Here is a 23812-nt window from a genome sequence, read left to right as displayed (position 1 = left end):
CGTTTTCCTTACACACACGAACTAAAGTCCCTGTCACTATACTACATATCATATAGATGTCTTAGGGGAGACTTATTTCTGGTCTACAAAGCAATCAAAGACCCAAACCTAATGAAACTGATGCATATCAGTAAATCAAATGGGAATGGGCTACCTGTTCTAGGGACCTAAATATGGCCTGTGACTTAAATAGGATATGCTGGTGTGACAGATTTATCTCCAGTGACTGCCACATCTTTGGAACAGGCTACCAATTCATCTGAAACAGAACACCTCTATGACACTGTTCAAGAGGAACCTGGATGAGTGGATGGGGCACTGTAAATTCTTACTGGGGATAGTGCCCACAACCCTCCTGGACATGAGCAGTCATCACTAAATGCAATCTTGAGTATTGAGTAGCATTTTTATGGTATTGTATTGGAATGAAATGGCTAGGCTTAAAATGACCTCCAGGTCATAGTCTAGTCATTGCCTGTGATCTGATGATCCTATATGTGTGTGTGTGTGTGTGTGTGTGTGTGTGTGTGTGTGTGTGTGTGTGTGTGTGTGTGTGTGTATTGGTGTGTGTGTATTGGTGTGTGTGTGTGTGTGTGTGTGTGTGTGTGTGTGTGTGTGTGTGTGTGTGTGTGTGTGTGTGTGTGTATGTGTTTGTGTGTAGCTGTTTACTGCACTGTTCAGATTGTAGTATAAGGCTTAGCAAAATTTAAACTGTTTATGGTATATTTTATGCAGTTTATCCCTATTTGCTATGTGGGAACATAGTTTATATTTTCTATTATTGCTGCCCTTAGTTAGCTCTTAATAGTGTCAATGCATTATTTCATCTGGTATTTTTTCCCTGACTTGGTAGATCCTGATATGGTGGAGCAGGTCTATATTATAACATCGAAGTCTAAAAACTTTGAATGTTATAATATTGAACCCATTCAATCGAAACACCAGAAAACCGAACAGTCAGAATAGGTAATTTTTTCCCATGGAAAAAATTTGCTGTTCCGACAAACATACACACAAAACAAGCACACCAAAATAAATAATCCACACACATACACTTCACAAAACCCTACACTAAACCAGACATACACCACTAGCTATCCATTTACCTTAACCCAACCCTAACCCTAAGGTCTCTAACTATCACACACTCACCTTACCCGCTCCCTAACCCTAATTCACCTACCCCACCCTAACCCTCATGTCCACACAATCTCACACTTACCTGACCCGCACCCTAACCCTAACTCACCTAACCCATGCTAAATCGCACACTCACCTTCGTTCGCACACTTACCTTAACCCAGTCCATAACTTTCGCTCCACAGTTGAGGAAATAGAAAAGCTGCAGAAACCACCCACCGAATAGTTTCTCTAGGAAAGTATTCGGTGTTCTGCAGGTTCGCTATTTCCAGCGTTCGCTCTGTTGGGTTCAATATTATAACATTCTAAGTTTTTAGACTTCGATGTTATAATATATGTTATAATATAGACCCATGGTGGACCACTCCCCCCCAATCAAATCTAGTTTTGTTTAAAATAGCAATAGAAACTGTCTTAGCCTACAGCTTGTGAATCTCTTGTTGCCATAAGTCGGCCTGTAGACCACCTGCCTTTTTCCCTGTCATCATCTGCTGAGAGCCCACAGTCCAAACACATCCTCCAGGTCTGTTCCAGTACCTGGCTCAGGTGTTGGAGAAGTAACCCTTTTAGGTGTAGGAGAGGTCCAGGGTAATAGACAGCTTGCTGGATATAATGCTTTTTCCCTAGATATTTTGTCCTCCAGTGCAGTTCATAGTAAGAAGAAACAGAAATGTCACCACTCAACAGACAATCAGATTATTACCATGTATATGGCTGATGTGGTTTCATTAGTTAAGAGTGTTTTCAGTCAGCTAATCTTGGAGACTATGCTCCTATTTAGAATGAATACGGGGCTACCTTTTCTAGAGATCACTCTAACACTACATATTTGATGGGTACTTTGATGCACACAGTTCTGAACAACCTGAATTATTCCAATCTGATTCTTTGGAGAGTGACCAAGTTCAGAAAATTCAGTTGAGTTTTCACCTTTCCATAGATGCTAGCTAGGTTTAGAGATGGAGGCAATCTGTAGGTACGGCAGAATTTGGAAGAGTTTACAATCTTATTGAGGATAAGATTGCAAATGTTTTGACTGTTTTCTCTATGCTACCAGCTTTAGAAAATGTCTATAAAACTGCTAGTGAACCAGTTCCTAAAAAGCTATGAGGAAATACACAGTGTACTCTGATCTTGAAGCTCTCTTTACCCCTTTGCCGCAGCTGCATCTTTTTGGTATCCTAAAAGGAGCTATCATGGGAACCAGTGTTAAAGTTGTCATACCTAGATACATCTCTGAAAGTACCAAACTCAAAATGCTCACCCTGCAGATGGTCCTATCCCTTCTTCTGGACCACTTTCTCATAGGAACTTTACATCTGAAGGATGCTAGTCATCACATTCCAATTGCTTCCAACTTCAAGCTGAACCTACAAATGTCCTGTTTCACACCCTCGCTAAGAATTGTCTTCCTGGGATGTATGATAAACACAGGTACAAATATGGCCTTTTTACCAAAAGACTGTGTCCTGACTGTTCAGAACATTTCAGGGATTTCTCTGTTCAACAACATACCTCTGCAAGAGTGTTTCTCAAAATTCTAGGCTTCTTGGCATTATCCTCATGACACCACTGGGCAGACTCCACATGAGAAAGATTTAATGGTACTTAGAAAAGTTGTTGGACCCAGCATATACTTCCCTTGGAGTTCTAGATAACAGTGCTGGATTTTCTGAAATGAGAGTTACAGTGGTGGAGGAATCAGATGCCTCTCTATCCAGACCTACCTTCCTCCCTCCAGACCACAGTTTATTTTGTCCAGATGGACTTATCAGATTTTGCATAAAGAACGATGCTCAGGGAAGTTCAAGTAAAAGGTGAACAGGGTCTTTCAGATGCTGCAAAGCACATGCATGTCAAATAAATGTTAGCAGTGATTCAGATCTTAACATTTTTCATCACGTTTGGTCTCTAGGTCCCCTTTTATTAGTCGTAGACACTACATTGTTGTGGTACCTGAAAAGATAAGGGGTTCAAGGTCATACCATCTTTGCCAGTTGGCAATGATTGTTGGAAATCTAGCCTTACAATATTCCCTGAAGCTTCAAGCCTCATACATCTCATCAGAGAAAAACCTTATGGCAGACCCTCATGAGTGGAAATTTAGGCTAGAGATCAGCCTGGATTTGGTCCAGATGTGGAGAACACATCAAATAGTTCTGTTTGCCTCCTTTCAAAACAGGCAGTTGAGAAAATTCTGTTTGATAAATCCTTGCAGCCACAATTGGACAACATAAGCATTCTTGTTCCCTTAGACAGGAATGTTCCTTTATGCATTCCCACACTTTCACTTTACCCAATGTGCTTCTAAAGTTTCAGAAATTATTACCAAAGATCATTGCTGTGACCCCTTTTTGTGTGGTGAATGTCCACTGAAGCACACACACAGGCATGCTGGTATAACAAGGATGTATGAGCACCAAAAATCATAGCTTTCTTATCATTGGTATGTTTAGTCAGACATCTCATCTTCATAGCGCCTTCTTTATTGGCAGTTGGTTTGCTATTAACATTTTCTGGGCAGATTAGTGCCATGTTTGAGACTTCCTTATATTTTTTGTGTGAAAAGTTATATTAAACCATAGCATATGTCTGTCAGGATAGGGAACGGGAACCATGCATGTGGAAGATAGATAATTTTGAAGGATTCACAATGTGGCTTGTGTTTTCTGTTTGAGTAGCCAATGTCAGATTTTGTAACATCTGTTTATCCTTTACCCCTGAAAAAAAACAGACGTAGGCTTAGTTCCCTGACACTTTTTTTTAGCACCAATGTCCTAAAGGTTTTGTCATCCACATCCAAGGATGCTGACTCTTTTTCCACAAATCTCTCACCCCCCTCAGATAAAGACAATTTTCAAGAGAGGTTTCTGAAGGGACTGATTTGTCCACTCTTCACTCTTCCCATTGGTCTGGGAAGGATGGATGGATTCCTAAGATAGTTTTGGAACCCTTGGGCCATTACTCTTATTTAGCTAATCCCTCTGGCAAGACTCCATGGAAAACTGCTATGGACCAGAAACAATGAACATCCTGTCATACAGGACTTCAAGCATCCTTAGCCAAGAAGGGAGTATATCATGCTATCCTTACTGATTGGGAAGGAGGAACATCTAAACTCCTGAAAAGGGAAGAAGTAGCTCGGTCATTGGTGGAAGTTATGACATCTGAGTCTTTCTCACAAACTAACAGACTAGACAACCCAAAGAAAGAATCCCAGAAGACTTGCCCCCCTTCTAATCCTTCTAGTCAGAAGGGAACCCAGGAGGACTGGTACAAGTTTGACAGCCAATGTGTCTTGTCAGGGAAAAAAGGAAGAGATCTCCTTCTTCCTCTTAACCCAGGACAATGTGCAAGTATAAAGAAAGGAGAAAGTTCTGATTCTAATTCCCCAGCTGTGCAAACAGTCAGGACAATTAAAACTGTGTTTCTTGGCATGAAAGTCCCCAGCATGGTACTTGTCTATCCAAAAAAAAAAAAAAAACATTAATAGCAAGCCAGATGAGCATCCCCTGTAAATCAGAAACTGGGAGCACTTTATCACCAGATTCTCAAAATGAAGTAACTTCTTTCTCTGATGTCATATCTGAAATAAAAAAAGTTCTTCAACTGAGAGGGAAGAGAAGTTTTGGGGGCTCAGAAATATACTATGTCTTTCTGAGCATGGATTCATCAAATTTTGTAGCTATCCCTCCAGTTCTGGGGGCTTTATAAGGGACTTCCTCTCCTGACTCTCAACTTCCTGCACCTAGGAAACCAGGCAGATTTTAAAAGGTGCCAGATTTCATAAATTTCTTTTCAGAAACTCTATTGCTAAGCTGATGGTGATATATCTAGACAGAGATTGTAGTTCATAACCCTTTGCTTCTTCTGACCCTGACCCAAAAGAAAAAGACAGCAGTGCTTTTAACAGGTATGGGAAGCATACCTCAACCTCTTAAAGCAAAAAATCTGGACAAAGCCATAAATAATGTGAGGACAAAGGCCCCAAAATAAGGACAGGTTTTTAAATGTTGCTCTAATAACTTAGAAAGTTGATAGAATAACAGGTTTTCCATTAAATGAATTTTCTGAAGGACATGAAGTCTGAAACTCAAAAGCCTATCATTATTTTTTTGGCTTCAGTCCTCCCTCAATGATTTGGCAATCATTTGCCAGAAAATCAAAAATTTATGAATAACAGACCAAAAATATGAGGCAAAAATCTAGACATTCTGTGAAGATCTGGACAGTTGAGAGTTATGATGGAAAGAAGGTGTGTGCCTCTTCTGCACTGAATTTCAGAGCAATCAGCTGTCAGATGCATATGGCAAACTACTTAACTTTTTTTTTCCTGATATGCAGCAGTCTGTTGTTACCTTCTTGCTTCTGACATTAAAAAAAAAACGTTTGCCAAATATGGTCAATTTCACCTTCCAAATTATCAAACTCTCAATAAGATGTTCATAAAATGCAGTAAAAGCTGTGTTCAAAGCTGCAGCCAGATGAACACTGAAGTGCAGGATTGCCTGGATCAGACGGTAGAATTTTCCTGTAGATGTTAATGCTTATGGGGAATTTATTTGCTGAGGTACTTAATAAGTTAGAGGAATGAGGAAAATTAATGCAAAGAATGAAACAACATTTTGTCCCCAACCTCCTTGATACCAGACAAGTTATCCTTCCACCCTTGGAACTGTGTGTCAGAAGCCCTTCAGAACAGATTAACAAATTCCACAAAATTCAAGAAAAAAGTGGCATGGAGATACAAATAGAAAAGATTACATCCTAAGGGTCTTCCTTTCATAAAAAATGCATGCCTGTTGTTGAGCTTCATTCTTGCAGTCCATATTTCTCATTCCTTACATCTCTAGAGACAGATAACATGAGATTCCTAGATACTGACAGTAATTCAGCATGGTTCCAAACTGCAGCTGGCATATCCACCTCTACACTCAGGGATCCTGCAAAATCCTATCAGAAATGTTGTCACAACAAGCAAAGAGCTTCTATGCAAGTATTTTCTAGTACCTAAGAATGAAGGTAACTGGAGACCAGTCTTGGCTGTAAAGGCTCTAAAGACCTTTCTCAATGCCCAGAAGTTCAAAATGTTAACCTTGCAGTCTATTTTCTCTCTTGTCCCACACAAGGTTTACTTGGTCTTCCCAGACCTCAGAGATGAATATCTTAACATCCTTACTCACAAAAAACACAGGTGTTATCTAAGATTCTATGTTTTAGAGATGCAATTTGCCATTGTGTCTGTCTGCCACTTCAAGGGTATACAAAAATGTTTGGCTCCATTCTATAGACTTCAAGAAATTCATATTTACCCTAGCAGAATGATTGCCTCAGTCTAGCTGCTTCCACCCAAGATGTTGTAGCAGCTGTTTGCTTCTACATGAATCTATTCCTCAGTCTAAGTTTCAAGATAAATCTGGAAAAGTCCTCCCTGGTCCTGTCTCACTGGTTCATTTTTCTAGAATGACTTCTAGACACTTGTCTGATGGTAGCCTACCTTCCTCTAGAGACAGTTTCCTTTTACCACCAGCTATTCCTAAATATTGCTCACCAGACCAGTTCCACAATAAGGGATCCATCAGAATTGTAGGTCACGTGGCTTCATGCATCTTCATCATTTTGTCAGAGCAGAACACAATAGCAGACTCACTGAGCAATACATGACATACCCTCACAAATGGATGTTACACCCAGAATCTTCCAGGAGATTTCCCACTTGTGGGGGTGAGAGATTTGGGTACACAGATAGATAGTAGCCTAAACTTTGAGCACTATGTGTTTACAGATGTGAGGAAATCCTTATATGTGGAACAACTTATAAATAAAGGTATGGTATCCAAATCCAAGGAAATTACAGTCTCTCTATACTCAGCCCTCATTAGATCAATAACTGAGTACAATGCGACATTTGGCATATACTTAACTAGGCACTTACAGCAGCTGGACTAACCTCAGAGGTCCCTCACAAATAATATACAGGGTGTGAACTATGTGTCCTATGCAGATACACTAAAAGCCCTATCCGTTTACTAAGTCTGCTACCGACTATAAAGTGGTGACCTATGCATATGCACTCACAAATCCAGCCCTGATGGAGCTGCAACACATCCTCAAGTCAAATAGCACAAGAGTCACCTGATCTAGAGATCTAAACTTAGTTAGCGACTCCAACAAAACATGCTGGAGAGACAGAAATGTCTCAGAGATTGCCCCTTCTTTGGTACAGGGTGACTATTCACATTAAGCTGAGCCCTTCCCTGGGTCTCTTCAAGTGCAGTTTGGATCAATGGATGGGGAATCACAAATTCACACCTTGAGTAGTGTCATTGACCTTATGGACAGGGTCAATCTGTAAGATACTCAATGCACAGGCACAAATCTATGCCATCCTCTTACCCCTAGGCGCCATATATTGGGTAAAATCAGATTATATTGGCTATGCTTGTAAGGGCTCTTAAGCCATTAGTCTAGAAATTTTCTATCTATGAACCTATGAACCTATACATGTTTGCTTTTATTCATGACAGACAGTTGCAGCAGTTCTGTGGCAATATTCCTTGTAAACTGTCCTGGAAAACAGATACTCTGTCTTTTCCTTGGACAAGGGTGTTCTTTTATGCCTTTCCTCTCTTTCTTTTGATTATAATAGTCTTACTAAAGAAAAAGTAGTAAGTAGTACTCTAAAAAACACTTTTTATAACCCCTTTTTGGCCCAGATAACATTGATTTTCCCTTCTCATATACCTGATGAGGGGCATTACCAAAATCTTCCTCAATGAGTGGACATACTCACATAGGACAAGGGATCTGTAATCTGTCCCAACATTCACTGCTGCCATCTGACTGTATGGGTAATGTTTTTTACCTCATTTAGACTCGTCTTTTCAGAGGACACACAACAGATGTTAACAGAGCCTAGCAGACCTGCTACTAGGAAATCATATTTTGCCAAATGTAAAATAGTTTCTACTTGATGCAGTATTAGAGACCAAGATCCATCCCAGATGGGGGCTCCACTGGTTCTCCAGTTTCTGTGAGATTTATTCAGATCAGGCCATTCTTATGCTTCCATCAAAATGCATATTTCAGACATCTCTAGTTGTCTGCCATTAAATTCTCCATTTCTTCTTTATTCCAAGCCAAGTAGTTCTTAAAATGGTTTTACATTTTAAAACACATAGAAAATAGATAGCTCCATCCTGGGATTATAATTTTGTGTTGAAGAAACTAACGTTATCTCCCTTTGAAATTGCAGCCAGTTCTCCCCTGAACTTTCTTACTTGGAAAATGTTGTTACATATTGTGTTCTGGGTACTACTACAGGAGTATCTGTTTGGCAGGCCATTTGTTATTTTCCATAAGTGCAGGGTGAGTCTTAGAACCAACCCTACTTTCATACCAAAAGCTGTTCCAAAAAACCAGCAATAACAGACTGAATCAAACAAAAAACAGCAAGGAAACAAGCAAATTATTCTTCTCTTTTACTTTAATTAGGTGAAGCGCTTTTCTTTTGCTCAGTTACAAACTTCATCAGACCAAAATGCCATTAAACACAAGTGACTTAAATAACCTTATGCAGCTCCCGCCCCCACCCATTAAACAGGAAAGGAACTGATGTCATGATTCACTTTAAAAACTTTCCCATTAAAATATTAAATAAGTTATATTAACTACGTAACCTAGAAAAACATCTCCATCAAAACAATATATATGTATATAAAATATATACAACAAATGTGATGAAAAAGTATACAATTTAGTTTAAAAAGAAAAATTGTTAAAAAAAAAAAAAAATATATATATATATATATATATATATATGGGTCTACTGCTTTTAGTCGAATTACATTTTGTTGAAAATTATTTGGGCAGACCACTTCACTGAAAGCTTATTTGATTGAAAACGCATCTGGTCGAATTCTGATTGGTCGAAAATGGAATATAGCTCCTGTCCCACTGCAGTGTGACCCTGAAGTGAGAATATTAAGTTGGGGGGGCACAGCCCCCCACACTACGGGGTGTGGGGGGCATAGCCTCCCACATTTTGGATCTAGTTTTTACTGACGTTATATGTTTCAGTGTATTTTTAATGGCTACACAAGTATATAATAGTGAATACACTGCAATTATGTGGGGGAGGGGCTACACCTCCCACCCCCTAACTTTATATTCTCACTGCAGAGTTGCAATGCAGTGGGGCAGGGGCTATATTCCATTTTTGACCAAATGGAATTCAACCAACTGGGTTTTCAGTGAAATGAATTTTCGGTGAAGTGGGCTGCCTGAAATCATTTTTGACCAAATGTAATTCAACTAAAAGCAGTAGACCCATATATAGCTATCTATCTATATATATATATATATATATATATATATATATATATATATATATATATATATATATATATATATATATGGGTCTACTACACTTAAATGAAAGACTGAAACAACGACATACAAAACAGCGAGCCCACAAAAATGAAACTACACTTGTACGAAATCTAACAACAACGAATGTTCAAATGAACGACTGTGCTAAGGAATAGACATCTACAAAGGAGTTATAATAGATGTAATATGAAATGCAATTAATGTTACCTAAACAGAATTAACGTTACCTACCATGACATCGCAACATCATTACCACACTGAAAAGTATAAACAACCGCCAGATCCATTTGAAAATGTGCTCTGCACCATACTAATGTCGTGTATTGTAAAATGGAAGCCCTGGGTGTATTAGGTAGCTTGTATGCTACTGTTAAATCACAAAAAGGGAAAGAGCTCTTAGTGGTAGACAAGTACTTATACTGTTTAGAAAGATGCAGAGGAAATAAACAATATTGGTGTTGCAAATATAAAATCACTGAAAGCTGTAAAGGACGTGCTATTACCCTGTTAATGCCTAATGGCGATATTTTGCGAAAGTCCATTGCACATGATCATATCAGTGAACCAGGTGAGGTAGATAGATATAAAGTTTGTGCAGAACTAAAAACCAGAGCTACATATAGTCGTGACACCCCTTGCTTAATTGAAAGACACTGTTGCCTCCACTTGGAAACTGTTTGTCATATTCCCCGTAGGAAAGCCCTCCTACACCAAGTGGGGCATATACGAAAGAAAGGTAGTTCAGAGCAGAAAGGTGAAGATATACAAATAACTTCTGTTGATTTCAGCAAGTATCCACTAAAAGATGGTATATTTGTGAGTAAATGTATGAGTGATACTAGTACAGATACTTCTGTGGTTGTCTTCACTACTGTCAATAACCTGTACGATTTGAGCCAAGCAACTATTTGGCTGATGGACAGAACCTTTTTTAAGAAAGGTGTTACGATTAGACAGCTGTATAGCATTCACGCATTTGTAACGTTTGACAGTTATAACAAGGCAATCCCTCTACTGTATGCGTTCTTTTCTAAGAAGTCTCTGAAATGTTATAATTATTTCTGGCATTGTGTGTTATACCTACTATCAGAGCATGAGCTAGAAAGTGCTGTCAGGTTTGTCTTGTGTGACTTTGAAATTGCAGCTCTCAAAAGTGTGAGATTGAGCATTCCATCTGCAACCTCCAAAGACTGCCTCTTCCATTTTGCACGGAATGTGTGGCGGAAAATATAGAGTTTAGGTTTAGCTGCCACATATAACTCATTGCAGTCCTTTCAATTAGCACTGAAAAGTTTGGTTGCTTTAACTTTTCTGAAGGAAACTGAAGTTGAACCTACATCTGAGTTATTGCGACAGGGTTTTCCAGACGAAGGATGTGAAGTATTAAAATACTTCTCTGATTGGTAGATACATGGCAAACAATGGACATTTCACATTAGAACTGTGTCACATATGAGATTCCCACCACTCTTTCCTATCTGTTTTTGGAACGTGAGTGAGTTGAATGATTTGTGCTTGCCACAAACGCAAAACACCGTAGAGGCATGGCATAGGTGGTTAAAGTGTCTTATTGGGGAGAGGGGTACTAATTTATCACTCCTACTCTTTTGTCTGATTCGTGAACAAAATTGTGTGGATGAGTTCCATAGTAGAGTAGCAACAGGATATGTGCCATCCCCTAAAAAGAGAAAGCTTGCTGAATGGCACAATCGGTTTCAACAAGTAATATGTGACAGGGCAGATTATACCACTGTAGGGTTTGTTCACACTATTGCATACCTAAAATAGATGTTAGCATTAATATTTTTGCAATGACAGGTGTTGCTATTGCTGAAGGCAAGTTCTGATTGTCGTTCTGAGTTACATTCTTTTGGTTGTCGGTTATGTGGGGTTTCATTGTTATGAACGTTCGTTGTTGTGGGCTCGCTGTTTTGTATGTCATTGTTTTGGTCTTTCGTTTAAGTGTAGTAGACCTATATATATATATATATATATATATATATATATATATATATATATATATATATATATATATATATACATATTACCTATCAATAATTAAACACATTAAATAATTCTGACTGAATCAATAATTATTACTAAATCAATAATTATTAAACCAAGATTTAGATTCATGAGCAACTATCGACCTACCTAAGTAGTGCTTTTAATTTCAGTAAACTGTTAATTGCACAGTAGTCATTGAGTCCTGGCCAACCATATGAACACAATAGCAGTTGCCACTTAATTCAGCTTTTTCTAAATATAGCATCCATGGACCACCCTAGGTTGTTCCTTGACTTGCTGAATACCACAAAACTCGAAATTATGTTCACTATACATGTATACATACTTGGCAAGTGCATTTGTTAAATTACATTTTTTTATGGCATATAAATGTTCATATACCCTTTCTTTAAGGGATCTTGTTGTCTTTCCTATATAATAGGCTGGTCATTGTTTACACTTGGCCACATATGCTACTCCCTTCAAATTACAATTCAATTTATGATGGATAAAATATTTTCTGCCATTGATCTCAACATACTGACCCTGATACATAAACTTACAGAAATTACACATCCCACATTTTTTCATGCCTTCTCCTGGTGCTTTATTTAAGTAGTTGCATGTCTCAATAAGATTCTTTATGTTCCTACCTCTCCTTGCTATCTTCCTAATCCCATCCTGAAATTTATTACAGATAGAAGGCTCATCACGCAACAGCCTCCAATTCTTTAAAATTATTGCCTTGATTTCATAAAAATGCACACTAAATGTAATAAAGGCAGTGGCATAATCTATTTCTATATTAGGACAATTTCTCTGAATATCTGGTAGGCAGCCTTCTCGATTAAGGATGGGGATGAAATGACCATTACTCTTTTTTAGTTTAACTTCTATAAATACTTCATTCAATAACCCTTCTGAGTAACCTCTACTTGCAAACATATCAATAAGTTTCCTACACTCCAACAAAAAAATCATCATCCAAACTCACTATGCTAGTGGCCCGAACCAATTGCCCCTTAACAACTGCTCTTTTATTAGATAAAGGATGGGAACTCATGAAATGGAGGAAATAATTTGAATAAGTGGGGTTTCTGTGCATTCTGGAAACAAATCTCCTGTTAATCATGTTGTTACTAAGATTAACATCCAAATAATTAATTTATTGCTTATCAATGGCATGAGTGAATAGTAAATAATGCGTAGTGCTTTTAATATACACCACAAATTCATGCACTGCCTGTTGATTGCCCTTCCATATGATAAAAATATCGTCAAGGTATCGAAGATATATAACAATTTGGCTAGCAAATGGACTATCGAGGATGTGTCTCTTTTCCCATTGTGCCATGACAAGATTAGCAAAAATGGTCCCACAAGGCGACCCCATCGCAACCCCCACCTTTTGCAGATAGTAGCTATTGTTAAACATAACATTTTAGAAAGCACAATATCAGACAAGTCAGAATACAGATTGATTTCTGATTGTGGCACCCCTTGCTCAAACAAAAATTGCTCTATTGCTTGAATACCCTCTTGCTGAGGTATTACAGAAAAGAGGTCTTTGACATCAACTGTCAAAAATAACACCTCATCTGAATACTCAATAATGTAGAATAAGATAAGAAAGTGACATGAATCCTTGCATATCTGCATTTGTCCATCCAAATTCCTTAACTACATATCCTAATGTCCCTAACACACAAATCTAAACTCACAAACCTAATACTCTTAACTTCAACTCTTACGTCTCTCACAATACCATACACATTAACCTTGTTTGAATACTCCTCTCTTCCTGAACACCACCATCCCTACCAGCAAACTCTACCAATTTCTCCCATAAACAACCTCAACCACAGTAACATTACCTCCTCTTCTATCTATATATTACCTAAATACCATAGAGCTACCCATGTTACTTACTTCCATATAAAAAAATGCCCAAACAATTTCTACAAAATCCTCAAGTTTATACAATATCCTCACCAACACCCCCTATTAGATGGTGATATTAATCCTAACCCAGGCCCCAATACTGACATTCCCAATAACCTACACAACCTAACACCTCCTCCAATCGCTACTTTAAATAGACCCTCTAACTCCCTCCTAATAGCTCACCTTAACATCCATAGCATTAACAATAAAATTACCCACCTACATGCACTCTTAGATGTGCCCTCATTCGATATTTTCTGTATTACAGAGACATGGCTAAAGCCCTCAACTTTGGACCAAGAGATTACCCCTCCTGGATATAATATCTTGAGACTTGACCATAAAATCAAAAAGGGAGGAGGTGTAGCCATTCTATATAAACCTGAACTCCAAGTTTCTCCCTTCAATGTGCTCCTACCATCAGATACCAGTTCAGAAACTCTTAGTGTCAAACTTCAAATCAACAACTCCAAATCTATCTATCTAATCTGCGCATATCTCCCCCCTGGAAACAATATCAACACTCTTGAAAACTTGCTTAGTTACCTCTCTACCCACCTACCTCAGGAAACCATTGTATTAGGTGATTTTAATATAGACTGGGCTACCTGCAGTTCCCTTAATCCTCCCAATCATATAAATCTTTACGGATTCTCACAAATTATAACCACTCCTACTAGAATCCATAAGCCAAGCAGCAAGGAAACCACTCTAGACTGGACACTTATAAACAGCCACCATGATACTTATAAACCAGGAACCCTTCCTGACGATATTAGTGACCACATACTAACCTATATTATTAAACAAAGAATCCATAGCCAAACTACTAATAATTTTAAAACCTCACGTTCCAAAAAAATTTTTAACCAAGAGAGCTTCCAAAATGAACTGAAAGCATGTGACTGGTTACCTATATTTCATCTTCCACTTGATGATGCAGTGACCTATTTTAACACTAGATTCCTTCAGATCCTAGATTACCACTCCCCCTATCGTTCTTCCTGAATAAGGACCAAAATTGCCCCCTGGCTCACTAAAGAAACTAGGCAAAAGATCCTATTCAGAAATAAAATTTGGGCCAAATGTAGAGTCTCTACATGTCCATCAGATCACCTTTACTATAAACAGGTAAGAAATGCAACCAGGAAAGATATTGTCAGAGACAAAAAACATTATTACCTTCACCTCCAACAAACTCATCAGCAAAAACCACAAATGTTCTGGTCTGGCATAAACAAACTTCTTCAGCCAGGGCACTCTAAAACTCCTGCCCCAACAGGTTTCAACCAAAATAACTCTAACCAAATTCCTGATGCCTTTAATAACTACTTTACTGAAGCCATTCAAACCCTAGCCAATACTTTACCACCTTTTACCACATCCCCATTAAATACCACAAAGACTCCATCTCCTACCTTTCAAATACAACCGATACCTATACCACTCATTTGCAAATTTCTTCAAAAACTAAAACGATGCACCCCTTCTGCTGACTGTCTTCCAGCTGAATACCTGCAAATAGCAACAAAAGCTATTGCCTATCCCATCTCCATCCTTATAAATAGAACAATTTTAGAAAGCAAAATCCCCTCCATTTGGAAAGTATTCCACATCATCCCTCTACATAAGGGTGGGTCATCCACTGAACTCTCCAACTTTCGGCCTATCGCCTTACTGTCTCCACTTGCTAAGATAATTGAAAAATGCATACACAGACAACTACTTAACCACCCTCTCCAAAATAGTCTACTTGTCAACTGCCAACATGGCTTTAGGCTTTTTCATAGCACAACAACTGCCCTTCTGTCCTTTTCTGACTCCAGAAACAAAAATCGTAACAATAACATTTTTTCCTCTGCATTATTTATTGACCTTTCAAAAGCCTTTGATATGGTCAACCATAATATCCTTATAGACATTCTAAAAGCCCAATCTCTTGACCCACAAGCATTAAATTGGTTTAAATCCTATCTGGAAAACAGACAACAAGCAATATTGTGGGATAATAATCTTTCAAAATCCCTCCCTGTGAACACTGGAGTACCCCAAGGCTCTATTTTAGGACCTCTACTCTTCTCATTGTTTGTCAATGACCTACATACAAAAATTCCTCAGGCCACCTGCATACAATATGCAGATGACTCCACTTTAATTTGTTCAGCTAAGTCCATAACCTCTCTGCAGTCTCTCACCCAAACAGTATTTAGCAGTGTTGAAAATTGGTTCATGCAACACTGCCTCCTCCTGAACCCCAAAAAAACAAAGTTATTGCTCTTTGCTCCAACTCATAAATCACCTCAACTGCACTTCACATTAACCTCCAACAATGCAACTAACATATCCCCAGATACTTCAACTAGTCTTCTAGGAGTAACAATTGATAATAACCTTACTTTTGATTATCACATTAACTCTACTATAAAGTCAGTTCACAAAAAACTAGGCACTCTTTACAGAATCAACCCCTTCCTTTCCCCTTCAGCCAGAATAACTATAGCACAGACCCACCTTATGTCTACCCTGTTCTATGCTTCAGCAATATATACCAAGCTATCAAAAAACAATCTCACCAAACTTTCCACCAGTTACAATAACATAGCCAGATTTGCCACTGGCACCACCTTTAGAACTCACCACTGTCTTAACCTAAAACAACTGGGATGGCTAGAACTGCAGAACCAACTACTTTATCAACAAATTGTTATCACCCAAAAAATCCTTTACCACCCTAAAAATACCCCTATCCTCACTAACCTTATTTCACCCTACAAAAATCTTGCTATACTACGCTCATCCAATAAGCTTCTAGTTTCCACTATTAAATCAAATAACAAAGCAGGAGACTCACTTTTCACCAACACAGTAGGGAAAATCTGGAACCAGCTTCCTACTGAACTTTCCTCCCTTGCTTCCACTATTCTGTTTAAAAAGCATCTGAAAGAATATCTTACAACTCACTGGCTATGTCCCTGCTCTAACCCAGAGACTGATATCTGTTTCACCTCCTGCCCTCTCTATATTTTTCCTGCTCTTCTGTTTTATCTCACCTATCTGTAGTACTAAAAAAAAAAGGTTTGGTTCCCTGTATTTAATCTTAGCTTAAACCTACTAACTTACTCTGTAAACATTTGTTCTGACCTATCTAGCTAATGTACTATGTAGCTAATGTACCGTAATCCACTTGACTATTACTATATATTGTATTTTTTACTCACTGCAGATGCTTGGAGCTTTTCTCCCCAGGCCTCTACTGAAAATGGACATGTATCCAGTTAGACTAGCCCGGTCAACAAATGTAAAATAAATAAATAAATAAATAAATAAATAACAATATTTTTTAAGCCAACTATCAAGAAATTTGGCACAAGCATAGGTGATAGAATTGCCACCATCAACTATGGGCCATAAAGGTGGATTGGGTACATCCTTGTGAATTTTAGGAGCACCAAAAATAATTAGGGATGGTAGGTGAAATTACATGCAAATAATTATAGACATCAATATGAATTCTATTTTCCAGAAATAAATAATTCAATAGAATATTAATTCTTCTATATGCTGAATTAACCTAATTTCTGGTAACTTCCTCATATGTGTCAGTGCTAAGTATATCATGCAATCTCTGATTATAGTCATGAATGTCCATAACAACAAGACGTCCCCCTTTATCCGCCTTCATTATTTTAATTTTTTGCTGCATCAAATATGTGAGTACCTCCTTTCTTGCTTATTCAAATTATCTTGCCAAACATCACACTTACTAGGTAATAAATGTTTTAAATCAACCTCACATGCTCTTTCAAATAACAATAAGCTGGATGCAAAGGTGGGTTATATGTACTGCTGATACGAGCTTCCATATCATGATGATTATGCCCTTCTCCAAACATGATTTTGAAATTCAGCATTCTCAAGAAAAGCTTGAAATTCATCAAAACTGTGCCCAAACATGCTCCACTAGCCAGAACAAATATGAGGCCTTTACTTAAAAGATTGACCATTTCCTCATCAATACATGTGTTAGAAAAGTTATAAACTTTAAAATCCCGTGCAGTATTCATGATAATCTTAGGTCTCTGTTCATTATCAAAATTAAAATTTTCAACTTCATCATTGCTTATACCAAAAATACTTTCAGTCAATAATTGTTCCACGGGTAACGGCCCCGTGCTCGATGCCCCCTTCTCCTCTGATTTCTCCTGGACGGTGTGTAAAAATCCTGATGGGAAAAAACTATGATTACAATCATTATTGTTACCGTTCCTAATTCTTTCAGACCTCCTTAATGGTGGGAAATCCTGCTCATAATCATTACCAACATCAAAGTCATGACCACCACTAGGGCCCGATTGCACCTGCTGCTCATCATCATCTACCACCACCTCATTATTATTATTGGTTACCACTTGTCTGTCGCCCTGCTACTCATCATCATCTACCACCACCTCATTATTATTATTGGTTACCACTTGTCTGTCACCCTGCTGCTCATCATCATCTACCACCACCTCATTATTATTATTATTGGTTACCACTTGTCTGTCACCCTGCTGCTCATCATCATCTACCACCACCTCATTATTAATATTATTGTTTACCACTTGTCTGTCACCCTGCTGCTCATCATCATCTACCACCACCTCATTATTATTATTGGTTACCACTTGTCTGTCACTGTTAGTACTGCTGTTAGAAACCCGTGGTGGTCTTGGGTAAGATTGTCCTTGACTGTACTGCTGCTTGTCCCTAACCAGTTTTTTGTTCTTCTTTCTTTTCATATTAAATATAATATTTTAAATACTTCCATAAATAGGCTGATGTTCATACTTCTACCTGTCATATTCCACATCAGACTGTAACTGTGCTTGTAATTCATTACACTGCACCAATAACATATCAATGTCCTTAGCACTGAATTTTATAAGTAGTTCCAGCAGCTCAAAACCATGCCTGTCAAACATGGCAAGTAACTTGGTTAGTTTCATAGAATGATTGCTAAGGATTGACTATGCTGCTACACATGGAAAGGGAAATATGGTATAGTTAATAAAGAATGCATAGGGGGCATTCACAGTGTTAGCAGGATTGTTATGTACAAGTTATAAACTTGTAGTTATATAGTAGGGTGTGAATAACTATGTAACAGGGAATGCTATAAGAAAACAGAATGTAATAAGGGAGACTTCAGGTAGAAGAAGCATTATGTGTGGCATGTCTAGTATGTGAAGAGTGTGTAAGATGAGTAAGACAACATAGATATAGGCCACAAGTGGAAATAGGAACATAGTAGGGACTAGGATTGTTACATGATAGTGAAAATTACACATAAATAAGATAAAAATTATGGCATGGGGAGACATATTGGAGATATGTGGATGGCATGCAGCAACTCAGGCCTCTCATGACTAGATGAAAGTATTGCCATGCATGTGACACAGGAAGAAAATCCTCCTGGGGCTATCTCAAAAACAGCAATGGGTTATTTAGGATAGGGAGGGATAGGGGATGGGAAATCATTACATGGAATTTTGGGAGCCATAAATAGCTTAACAAAAATCAGAGTGTGACCTCTAGACATGACATGTGAACAGTAGATTAGCTTAACCAGCTGAAAATGAGGAGGATGCAGAAGAAGGTGAACATAAATAGGCTGTAATAATGATGCAATGAAGGAGGGCTGGGTTATTGTGAGAGATAATGTGGTAGATGTGGGTGGGAAGTATAGAATAAGGAGTAGGACGATGGGAAGTGTGTAGAGGGATGTATGAACAAATGAGAATTGTTATATCTTCATACAGTCTGAATGAAGATGTTAAAATAGATATGAAAAAACTGCATAAAAAGTATACAGGTGAGAAGAATAATCTGAACAAGATGTCCTAATGTTGTGATTTTTATAGAATACGACAGCTTATATGGGAAAATAGGATTTATTTTTGAATGCCAAAATGTTTTAAAGACGGTATGGAGAAATGGGGACCATTTATTTATGAAGAAAGAATGGTGGTGAAACATAATTTGCATTCAGTATTAGATTTGCTAGAATTGCAATGGATGGGAACTGATGTGTGAGGAGGTGGAAATAAGACATGACAGAGTAATGTGTCAGATCATGTATTGATAGTAAAGAAATAGAAAGGAGAGGCAATTATCTGAAAGGATGGACATGAAATTCTGCAAAGTGGGGATAGTTAAACAAAGTGAATGCAGAGTATTGTGAAGGAGCTGGTAGAACTGCATAAACCTGAGGAAGGTAAAATATGGGCTGGAGATGTCATGGGCTTACAGGACAGATACAATGGGTTATGGAGGGGAACAAACAAGGCAAGGATAACTAAAGTTGAGGAATTAGGAAGGGTATTGAAAAGAGAACAGCTGATGGAGAGCAACAGAGTGATGACAACTGGGTGTGGATAATTAGAGTGCCAAAACAGGACTTTAGGGAATTGGAAGAAGGATGCAGTCAGGCTGAGTTGGAAAAGATAGGAACTCTATGGAGGAAAAGGCATATGTAGAGGTACAGTTAAATATTAGAAAAGAACATGTATGAACAGCGTGAGTGGAATGCAGTTGATGTGGAAATGATGACTACTAATAAAGAAACCAAAGAAGTTTTGAGGGCCACCTACTCTGGTCATATAACAAGAAACAGGTAATGGTGAATATGTTTAACAAGTAGAGAGATCCTCATCTAAATCAATGAGATGAAGAAGGTAGGAGCACAGATAAATAGGGATACTAGAGATAATGGCTACAATAAGACATTCTAAAGTCAGGAAGACAGGAGTTCCCACTGAATACACAATAGATTTCAGTAATGTAGAAGTATTACAGGTCAGATGGAAATTGGTTCAGTTATTCAATAACACAGGGCTGGACAATTGTATAGCAACATCTATGAAATAAGTACAGATTAATTATAACTAATTATAGACCAAATTTCCATTGCAATGTGGCTGCTAAGATGTTCACTGTAGACATAGCATTAAAGGTAATTAGAAAATCTCGGGTAAGGTTTGCAAAGAACAGATTGCCAAAAGACCATTGGAGGCTTTTACTACATTTCATTTACTGGGTACAAGCAGTAGAGAATGGGCAATGAGAAAACATTTGACTCCATCAATAGGGGGATTCATATTTAGAATATTAGATTAGGAGATGGGGAGGGTCTAGGACTGGTATTAATAAAAATATTATATAGTGACCTGGGAGAAAAGATTCAAACAAATGAAGAAGTACCTGATAGTGTTAATTAAAAAGAGGTACAAAATAAGGGAATCCACTACAGACATATTTTTTCTTATAATGGTAGAGACTGAGGGATGGGAAAAAGAAGGGAGTACAGTAAAACCAATATATTTACCAACAACTGTTAAGATGCTTCTAGAAAATGTATGGTGGCTATTACCACAGGTATTAGACATATATCAGTGGCTTGAAGATGAAACAAGGTTAATTTATCACCCTAAAAACTTCAGTGTTCAGATTATGAAAAGGAAGAAATGAGAAATGTGGGCTTCCATGGACAGAGGGTGGTGAAAATATTTAGGGATGCACATATCTTCCACAATGGAAGAGATTAGAAACCAGAAAAACTGCAGGACAGAACATGTGGCTTGTGGGATAACAAGGAAAGTATGCACTTTATGTGCTTTATAGGGAAGAAATGAGGTTACAAGAGTGATTATATTACTGCTAGTTGTAAGCCTGTTAAGGCATGTAACAATATTTCCAAAAGAAAAATGTTTAGGGGACAGTCAGAAGATGTGTTCAAATTAGTGTGTGTTAATCACTTAGATGAATGACGCCTGACTTCAAAAGGTACACCGTTGCAATAACTGAAACACAGTGTACTTGAAGAAAAAGAAATTGAAATGCATGATAGAAGCTTTTCCTGGCCCAATGGTAGTGGGTCTGTTTGTACAGACATACCTGTCAAAAAGAAAGAAAAGCTTAAATAAATGTGTTCTCATGTCTCAGTTACACTGGACAGTCACAGCAGTAATTTATTGGGCTTAGCTCGGGGTTAATACTGGTTCTTGACCTTGCCTGCATGGCTATTTTTGATAAAAGGAAAAGGGATTCTTCTTTTTTCTGAAGATATTCAAGAGTGTGAAAGTCAAAATGATTCTGAAAACATTATGTGTTCATAGGTTTGTAGATGTTTACTAAGTTAATGACCATAAGGGCCTTTTTAAGCCTAGCCATGCATCCCAAATCTCTGACAGGTTATCGTACCCTTGATAAGTGTAAGCAAGGGCTTGGGAGATGAATCATTTATAGGCTGACTGTGTCCATTACAGACATAGGTACCAAACCCGAGATGAATTTCCTGTTTTCAATCCAATTGTCCAAGTTACATTGAATTGGTTTATGTAGGAACTCTGCTTCGCATCAGGGGGAAGCCTGTTCCAGAGAAGGGGCAGTCTGTGGGATACTTATCTGTGTGTCCAGCAGATCCTATTTATATCACAGGCAAAGTTTAAGTCTTTAGAATGGGTAATTCTGGTACTGCTTATTTTGTGGATATGCAGGAGGTCCATCAAAGTGGGGTCTGACAGTGCTTTGTAAGCCAGGCATAGATCTCCCCTCAACAGCCTGTAAGAGAAAGAATACAGTGATAGAACCTTGAGGTGGTCTGCACAGGACATGTTATTTGTGCCCTGTATTCTTTAAATGAAGAACCTCTGTGGATATTCCAGTTGCTGGATATGCCTTATTAGATACATACCAAAGGGGATCTATGGCAGATGATCGAGTTTTCAGAAACTCAAAATTCAAATGGATGAGACAATATGATTGAGTTTCCAAAAGCTCAAACATAAAAAAAAAACACAAAAATCTACTGTTTTTACATTTATGCAGGGGGGCAAGACCCCCCCTGCAACTCCACACCCCCTGTAAATTATATATGTACCAACTCCAAGATCACACTATAGTGAAGAAAATGATAGATTTCCTGATCCTTACTGTACCGCAGTATCCATTAAAAAGCTTAGAATTTTCAAAAACTCACTCATATTGTCTCGACCAGATGAATTTCGAGTTTCTGAAAACTCAATCAACTGATAGGGATCCACCAAAGGGGACATTGTACTCAGTGATAGGTCTGATGAATGCTGAATACAGTGGAACAATGACTTCCTCGGACCTAGATTCCATGCCTTTGCTTATAAGTTGCACAACACAGAATGATTTCCTCACTGCTGTAAACATGTGATGGTCAAAGGGTAGATTACTGTCTATATGTGTCTCCAAGTCCATAACTACTGGCTCAAGAGTGTTATCGATATGATAACTACCAGGAGTTGATAACTTCCTTAAGGATACTATTATGCATTTCTTGGCATTTAACTTTAATCAATGGCTCTGACACCAGTTACCTGTCTTTGTCAGCTCTTCTTGGAGAACATTCATGTCAGTTGGGGATTCAATGACAGCTCCTAATTTGAAATCATCTGCAAATTTAGTCAGACAGAGGCCATTGACATGAGCCTTGACTTCAGAGAAGTAAATGCCAAAAAGGAAGTGTCCCAGGACCAATCCCTGAGGGACCCTCTTGTGACTGGCCTCTTTGTAGAGGTGGACTCCCCAGTTCTTACTTATTGGGTCCTGTCTGTGAGTCAGCTGGCTATCCACTGGTGACATAAGGATTTGTATCCAACCTCTTCAGTTTGTCATTAATGCCTGAGTGGGATATTGAGGCAAATGCCTTGGCCAGGTCAAGGAAGACAATGTGAACCATTTTGCCCTCATCCTTTGCTTTTGTGACCTTCTCAATGAAGTCAAACAGTTTGAGTAAGCATGACCTGCCCTTAGTGAAACCAAATTTTGTTGATTCCAGTCTCTGAGGGTTTTCTATGTCATTACTGATCATTTCCATGATAATTCTTTCCATGGCTTTGAATATGAGACTAATGTGACTTATGGGTGTATTTTTCATGGTCTGTAGATGGTCTACCTATGTGCAGAGGGATGACTGTTGCTTTTGTCCATTCATGAGGCATGAAGCCTGTTTGGAGACTACAGTTAAACAGCAGTTCCAGATTTGCATGCATTTCACCTGCTTATGAGGTGATTTACATGCCACAGACACTCCCTTGTCTGCATGCTTGTGCACCCCCTCTGCTCTGTTTACTGGATCGCACAGCTGCAGGTTTCTGTGTTAGATCCATGCCACTCTGCCTACACAGAAAAATCACTCCATGTAGGCTTTATTGAATTCCCCCTTCTATCTTTCCTTACTAATTATACATGCATACAATACTATAATCCTATTTTCTTTCCACCTTACTGTCGCTCATATTGTGTATTCAAATGAGACGAT

At 38.3% G+C, this 23812-nt stretch overlaps 1 protein-coding gene across 1 annotated transcript in view; it reads left to right on the top strand.

Annotated features, from left to right (window-relative positions):
* The window catches only part of LOC122810770 (putative adhesion G protein-coupled receptor E4P), a 215100-nt gene extending 197273 nt beyond the window's left edge, over positions 1 to 17827 (top strand). The window contains exon 5 of the mRNA XM_044082331.1: positions 17762 to 17827. Coding sequence (XP_043938266.1) covers positions 17762 to 17827 — 66 coding nt within the window. The remainder of the gene's footprint in view (positions 1 to 17761) is intronic.
* The last annotated feature ends 5985 nt before the right edge of the window (positions 17828 to 23812 follow it).

This window comes from Protopterus annectens, chromosome 9.part0 (genome assembly GCF_019279795.1).
Source record: "Protopterus annectens isolate FY-2018-M chromosome 9.part0, PAN1.0, whole genome shotgun sequence".
In the NCBI taxonomy this organism is placed as follows: domain Eukaryota; kingdom Metazoa; phylum Chordata; order Ceratodontiformes; family Protopteridae; genus Protopterus; species Protopterus annectens.
The sequence above is the reverse complement of the archived record's forward strand: the minus strand, read 5'-3'. Positions and strand labels throughout refer to the sequence as shown.